The 8,123-nt window shown below is 42.1% G+C and overlaps 1 protein-coding gene across 1 annotated transcript; it reads left to right on the forward strand.

Annotated features, from left to right (window-relative positions):
- Window positions 1-4,048: 4,048 nt before the first annotated feature.
- Window positions 4,049-8,123, forward strand: LOC141336503 (uncharacterized). The gene is made up of 4 exons (XM_073842160.1): window positions 4,049-4,634; window positions 4,742-4,807; window positions 5,216-5,884; window positions 5,980-8,123. Exons 1-4 carry the CDS (start codon window positions 4,268-4,270, stop codon window positions 7,770-7,772), a joined length of 2,895 nt encoding a protein of 964 aa, XP_073698261.1. The 5' UTR covers window positions 4,049-4,267; the 3' UTR covers window positions 7,773-8,123.

The raw sequence follows: 8,123 nt of genomic DNA on the forward strand, positions 1-8,123 counted from the left end.
AGGAGGCTCTCAACCTGGGTTACATCCACCATTCTACTTCACCTGCCGCATCAAGTTTCTTCTTTGTGGCCAAGAAGGATGGAGGGCTGCGGCCTTGCATTGATTACCGTATCCTCAACCAAAGCACCATCTCCTTCAAGTATCCTCTTCCTCTCATCCCTGCGGCCCTAGAACAACTCCGGACTGCTACCATCTTCACTAAACTGGACCTCCGCAGCGCCTATAACCTGGTGCGAATACGGAGGGGGGACGAATGGAAGACCGCTTTTGTGACCCCTACTGGCCACTATGAGTACCTAGTAATGCCATACGGTTTAGTCAACGCCCCCTCTGTATTTCAAAACTTCATTCATGAAGTCCTCCGGGAGTTCCTCCATCAGTTAGTGATTGTCTACATAGACGATATTTTGATCTACTCCTGGAGTGAGAGGGAACATCGTCGCCACGTTGCGGAGGTCCTTCACAAACTCAGACAGCACCATCTCTTCCTCAAAGCCGAAAAATGCTCCTTTCATCTCCAGTCTGTCCACTTCCTCGGTTACATCATCGACCAACATGGGGTCCGCATGGACGAGGGGAAGGTATCTGCTGTTACAGCCTGGCCAACTCCCACTTCCATCAAGGAACTTCAAAGATTCCTCGGATTTGCTAACTTCTATCGCCGGTTCATCCACAAATACAGCATCATCACCGCTCCACTCACTAACCTCCTTAAAGGAAAACCCAAAACTCTCCTCTGGTCCCCTGAAGCCGCCGCAACCTTCCAATCCTTAAAGTCTGCCTTCACCCAAGCACCTCTACTTACCCATCCAGATCCAGAACTTCCATTTGTTGTCGAGGTAGATGCCTCCACTTCTGGAGTCGGAGCCGTCCTATCACAACATCATGGAACACCCAAGAAACTCCATCCATGTGCCTACTTCTCCCGGAAGCTCAGCCCAGTGGAGAGGAATTATGATATCGGGAACCGGGAACTCCTTGCCATTAAACTTGCCTTGGAGGAGTGGCGGCATTGGTTGGAGGGTGCTAATCATCCATTCCAAGTCCTCACTGATCATAAAAACTTACAATATCTCCGAGCAGCAAAACAGCTCTGCCCCTGTCAAGCAAGGTGGTCCTTGTTCTTCTCCAGATTCCAGTTCACTATTTCCTATCGTCCTGGTCCAAAGAACGTCCGTGCTGATGCCCTGTCCCGGTTATATGACTCACAGGAAACCCAAGAGACCACTTCCACGATACTTCCTGAAAAAATCATTGTCAGTCCCATCGAATGGGCAGCTCCTCCAGCCGTCGCCACTCCAGTAGCCCGACCTCCGCCGGGCTGTCCTCCAGATCGCCAATACATCCCCAGGATCCAACGGGTAGATCTCATCCACTCCAGCCATACCTCTCGGGCCCCGGACACCCAGGGGCCAACAAAACTCTCTTGTTGCTAGCCGAACGCTTCTGGTGGCCGGACATGGCAAGGGATGTGAGAAGGTACGTCCAAGGCTGTAAGGAGTGTGCTACATCTAAAAGTCCCAGACACCTACCCACCGGGAAACTCCATCCCTTGCCAATTCCTAACTGCCCCTGGTCACACCTAGGAGTTGACTTTATGACGGATCTACCACCATCAGAGGGTAATACCTGTATTCTCGTCATCGTGGATCGCTTCTCCAAATTCTGCAGACTGCTGCCCCTGAAAGGTCTCCCTACCGCATTCGAAACTGCAGAGCTCCTCTTCAATCATGTCTTCAGGTACTTCGGCATCCCCGAAGACGTAGTATCCGACAGGGGACCCCAATTCATATCAAGGGTCTGGAAAGCGTTCTTTAAGCTCCTAGGTGTGGCCATCAGCCTCTCCTCTGGCTACCAGCCGCAGACCAACGGCCAGACGGAGAGGAAGATCCAGGAAGTGGGGCGGTTTCTCAGGACATTCTGTCACGCTCACCAGAACTCCTGGAACCAGTTTCTGGGCTGGGCGGAATACGCCCAAAATTCACTGCGGCAAGCTACCACCGGCCTCACACCATTCCAGTGCGTCCTAGGATACCAGCCTCCATTGTTTCCCTGGAATGGTGAACCATCTGAGGTGCCCGCAGTGGATTACTGGTTCCGGGAGAGCGAGAGAGTCTGGGACGAAGCTCACCATCATCTCCAGAGGGCAGTTCGCAGATTCAAATCCATGGCGGATAGAAGAAGGATTCCGGCCCCGATCTATGCTCCCGGAGATAAGGTTTGGCTCTCCACCCGAGACATTCGTCTGCGACTGCCCTCCAAAAAACTTAGTCCCAGGTTTGTTGGTCCCTTCACAGTCTTGGAACAGGTCAATCCCGTCACTTACAAACTCCAGTTACCCCCACAGTACAGGATCCATTCCACATTCCATGTCTCTCTGTCAAAACCCTGGCACCCACCTCTTGTTTCTCCCACAGAACCTGGCCAAGAAGAGGAACCCCCTCCCCCGTTACTCCTAGAGGAAGGATCTGTCTACACGGTTCGAGAGATTCTGCAGTCCTGACGTCGTGGTGGTCACCTGGAGTACCTAGTGGACTGGGAAGGCTACGGTCCAGAGGAAAGATCATGGGTGCCTAGAGACGACATCCTTGACCCAGCCCTATTGGAGGATTTCCATTTGAACCATCCTGAGCAACCGGCACCCCGAGGAAGAGGCAGGCCACCACGGCGCCGGAGGTGTAGGCCCTCGGGAGCGGGCCCTGGGGAGGGGAGTAATGTCACGGATTGGCCAGGTTCTTCCACGTCAATCACGCCACGTTCACATCACCTGAATTCTAATCAGCCACACCTGCACCAAATCACCTTCAGCACCTTCATAAGCACACCACACACGCCAGTCATTGTCCGGGCTCGTTTCTATGAAGCGGACTGTAGCGCAAGCTTCCTAAGGCAAACGCTATCCTCAGCTAAGACCATTATCTACGATTCCTACTCTAAGATACTTACCTGTCGCTACTCACCCATATCTCGTCTCTTCCAGTTGTCTTCCAGTTCCAGTCGTCAAGGGTGATCGAGCCGTAAGCCTCATCCATTCCTCCAGCGTGTGTGTGTGTGCCATAAGCCGTCCTGCACATCGCCAACGTTCCTGCAAAGGAGTATTCACCTTTAGTCCTCTCCAGTCAACGCATCCAGCAAATCATTCAGTGAAAGCTTCTACTCACCTGATTCATCTCTCCAAGTCTCACGTACCGCACTGCTGTTTAAATAAACTCACTTACCTGTATTCCTCTTGTTGTCCGTCTGCTTCCATAACAACAACAGTATGGTTGTTTTTTTTTTTTTACTTAAAGTAATGCTGCAATTCACAGTTTAAATCAAATTACATTATATAAAACAGTTTCTTTGTGTTTGAATTTTTATTTATGCATTTTCAGATACATATTGCTATATTGTGATATATATCGTTATCGAGGTAGAAAATTGCTTCTACCGTGATAGAAGATTTTGGTTATATCGCCCACCCCTAACCTCAGGTGTGCATTATTTTCTAAGAATGCAACGGCCTATCGTCAATTATTCCTTACAGAAAGGATGTCTGCCAGAGATGGGGCAAAAAATACAATCGGAGGGTAGGGGAGAGGATGAGAGAAGCATTGGCTTTATATAGGGAGACAGTTGAAAGAGGCTTAAAAGCAAATGTACGTTTTCTCTATGGTGTGAAATTGATGTTTTAAAGTAATTAAAATTTATGTTACACTGCTACTTTATAAAATTAAATATAATTAAATGTGTTTTATCAGAAATGTCTCTATTTCACTTTGCATTTTGACTGGCCCATTTTTGCTGATCAGCTGGCCCATTTTACCTGAACACTGCTATCTCAAAAAATGTAGGGCACCTAATGTTTCAAAACCTTTAGGGCCTGAACAATTTATTACATCAATTCAACACAAAAATATTAAAAACAGTCCTTATTAATCATAAAAACACAGTTAGTTGTAAGTGTCCAAAGCGATTAACCAAAAAGTGGCCCAATTTACCTGATATCACCCTATTTTTATACATATAATTTTTTTTTTTTTTTTCAGTATTTGAATTAAAGATTTGGTTGTTGGGAGAAGACTGGGCTGATAAGAGTTCAGTGGGAAACTTGCTTTTGAGAAGAAATGAATTTGAAACAGAAGCTTCTCTCCCACTTCATCAATGTGCTAAACTAGGCAGAGGAGATATTGATGATCAAATCATATCTGTGGTCATCACATCAAATCTGTTTAACAGAGACGTTCCTGCAGATGAAGTTACCCAGGCACTAAAATATTGTGAGGCCATGTCTACTCCAGGTCCACATGTACTTCTGCTAATTCTGCAACCAGATACTTCCACTGAGAAGATTGAATATATGAGTGACACCATGAACTCCTGGTCAGAGAACACAATAGATCATACTATGGTACTGGTGATGGAGGGAGAGAAAAAAATCAGCAATGATAAAGAGAAAAAACTTGAAGAAAAGTGGAGGTGCCACAAATTAAACAGAATATTTACAGGGCAACACAGTTTAGTCACTGACCTATTTGAAAAAATCAAGAACTTGGTGAAGGAGAATGAATGGAATCATCTCAGCCTGGATATATATGAATTACCACCAGAGGTGCCATTATGGAACCAAATTAAGGAGAAATTTACAGGATCTTGTAAGTTACTTAAATAAGACTGTTCTGTACATTTGCACCAGATTATTTTCAAATTAAATGTGTATTCAGCAATGTGTATTTTAATTACATTGTATGTTATCTCCAAGCATCGGACGTTAAACAGAAAATTGGATCACTTGTGCCAGCATCTCAAAGTACAAAAGACAAAGAAAGTAAGTGATTATTATTTTTATGATATCAAATCTTCAGTCAACAGAACTTATTATAATAACCTGAATTTCTTTAGTCACTTAAAAGCCACATTCCTTCCTGGAGAAACATACATAATAACTTGCTTTAACAATGTAAATAATAACATAATGGTAGATGTGAGATGTCTTTATGTAAAATAAAAGTATATATAATAAATATATAATAAAAGTCCAAAATTCACAAGTTTTTTTGATGATTTTGTAATATGTGGGTACTTTTTTTGAAGACCGGGATGTTTTTCACTGATCATTGTAAACTTCTGTAAAATACTGTCTTTCCTTGTAATTAAAATGTAATAATTAGTGATACATTTGCACTTTGAATGAATAACTATTTAACACAGCTGACCCTGACCTTGTTTGTTTCAGTGCCTGTTCTCAATCTGGTGATGTTTGGAAGTAACAGTGCTGGGAAGACTTCAGCAGTGAACACAATACTGGGTCTCAGTAAGTCTGCAGAAGTGTCTGAATCTGAAACCCATCATGAATGTGTCAAGAGAGATGGTGTGAAATGTGGACACAAGGTCACCCTGGTTGTAATACCGAAGCTAGACACCACATCTTTGTCTCAGAAGGATGTGCTGCATGAGGCATACCATGCTCTGTCTTTATGTTCATTTAACATAAACACATTTCTCCTGGTCCTTACTGTTGATCCTCTCACTGATGATGATAAAGGAGAACTCAAATTATTAAGTGACATATTTGACACAGCTGATGGGAGGTTCTGGGATTGTCTGATTTTCATGTTCATATATGAAGGGAACAGACAGGACAAGATTGTCACCGAATTCATAAATGTAAACAAAGACATTCAGACATTATTGAAGAAATGTGGAAACAAATATTTCATACTCAGTGTTAAACAAAGACCTGATAGTACACAGCTCTCAGAATTGCTGCAAATGATCTATACAGTTACTTGCTACACGTTTACCACATATCTGCAAGCTCAGATGGAGAACAGAATTCAGCTAAAGGCCAGAATTGAAGAAGTGGAAAAAGAAATCAGATCATTAAAAAAGATTCATCAAAAAGGTAAGACTTCATTTAGTCTGAATATCTAAAATATTGTTTTACTCAAATATTAATTATAATTATTATTATTATATTATAATTACTCTATACCATAGCTGAGATTGAGAAGTCAAGCTCAAACTGTGTGAGGATTGTGCTCATTGGAAAAACTGGAAATGGGAAAAGTGCCACAGGAAACACTATACTCAACAGAAAGGCATTTAAAGCTCAAGCCAGTTTTAAATCAGTGACATCCTCATGTCAGAAGGAAGAGGGGTTTGTTAATGGACATCCACTCACTGTTGTTGATACTCCAGGCCTGTTTGACACACAAATTCCTACAGATGATGTAAAGCAAGAGATACTGAAGTGCATCAGTCTCCTCTCTCCAGGACCTCATGTGTTCCTGCTGGTGCTTAGAATTGGAAGATTCACTGGTGAAGAAAACGAAACTCTGAACCTAATCAAGGAAACTTTTGGGAAGGACGCTGGAATGTTTAGCATCATAATATTCACCCACGGTGATGAGCTACAAGATCAGACAATTGAGAGCTGTCTGGAAGATACACATCCACATATGAAGAAGCTGATCAGAGATTGTGGAGGAAGATATCATGTGATTGACAATACAAAACCAGACGATTCTAAACAAACCAATGACTTATTGGAAAAAATCAACAGTATGGTTGGAAAAAATGGAGGAGGGTGTTACACCAATGAGATGTTTGAGGAAGCAGAAGCTGCCATTAAACTGGAAATGGGAAGAATATTACAGAAAAAGAAAGAAGAGATGGAGAAAGAGAACAAACAGTTACGTGACAAGCATGAGATGGAGATGGCAGAGATGATCAGAAAAATAGCAGGACAAAGAGAGTCAATGGAGAGAGAGAGAGACTCAAGAGAAGAACAACTCAGAATCAAGGAAGAGTTCTTGCAAAATGAACTTAAGAGAAGAGATAAACAAGAAGAAATAGAGAAGAAAGTAAGACAAAAAGAAGAAGAGCAGAGAAGAATTGAAGAGGAGAGAAAACAGGAGGAATGGAACAGGAAACAACAAGAACTAAAAGAGAAACGGATACAGTTGGACAAAGAGCAACAAAATAGAGACCAGGAATATAGAGAGAAATATGAGAGAGAGAAGAGAGAAATGGAGGAACTTCATAAAGAAAGACTGAAGAGAGAACACGAGGAAGAATACCAAAAGAAACTTAAAGAGGAGAGGAGTGAATGGGAGGTAAAAGAAAAGAAAATGATTGATGAATTTGAACAAGAAAAAAGAAAAAGAGAAGAAATGGAGAATGAGAGGATTAAGAAGGAGCTTAAAGAAAGAGAGAGAACAGAGAGAGAGTATGAAAACAGTAAGATAGAGATGAGAAAACAGAAAGAAGAATGGGAAAAATCATGGAAGGAGGAGTGGGATAAAAGGGTGAAAGAGGAGAAGGCAAGGAGAGAGGAAGAGAGACAGAAACTGAGAAAGCTTGAAGAGGCATTTGAACGAGAGCGTAAAGAGGAGGAGGAGAAGAGAAAGAGAGAAGATAAAGCCAGGCGAGAACAGGAGGAGCGAGAACGAAAAGAAATGGAAGACGAATATGACAGGAAATTAAAAGCAATTAAGAGAAAGTATGAAGATGAGGCCAGAAAACAAGCAGAGGAATTCAATGAATTCAGAGAGAAATATACTAAAGACTTTCAGGCTCTCATGTTAAAGCATGATACAGAGATGCAGGAGCTGAAGATGAAGCATAAAATAGAGTGCCTTGAGCATGAAAAGGAGTACAGTGTACTGAATGAACTATCAAAGCAAAAAGAGAAAAATCTGAATGAAAAAATGAAAGAAATGGAGGAGAAACATCAAAAAGAGGTTGATGAACTGAAGAAGAAGTACGAGGATAAATGTGTTTTACTGTAGAATATCCTTGGTTGATTTATGCCTTTACATGAATATGGTTAGAAATAATTCCAAGGTTACCACTACCACAACAGCATTATTTTTTCTTTTATTATTTTAAAGAAAGAAACACTAATATTGTATGCTGCTCAGAGACACAATGGCTGCTCTTTTTATTTAAATATCCTAATTTTTAGAGCAAAAACAGACAAAGAAAGTGGAATATTGTGTCATACAAGATAATCATTAATCATGAAGCACGAAACAATAAGCATGAAAAAAAAATGTTTAAGCACTTTCTAATAAACATCAGTAAGGTTTGTTTGAAAAAAAAAAATGTTTCGTTGGATTAAAGCCAAACAATTGCTTCAA

This window comes from Garra rufa, chromosome 1, assembly GCF_049309525.1.
Source record: "Garra rufa chromosome 1, GarRuf1.0, whole genome shotgun sequence".
NCBI lineage: Eukaryota > Metazoa > Chordata > Actinopteri > Cypriniformes > Cyprinidae > Garra > Garra rufa.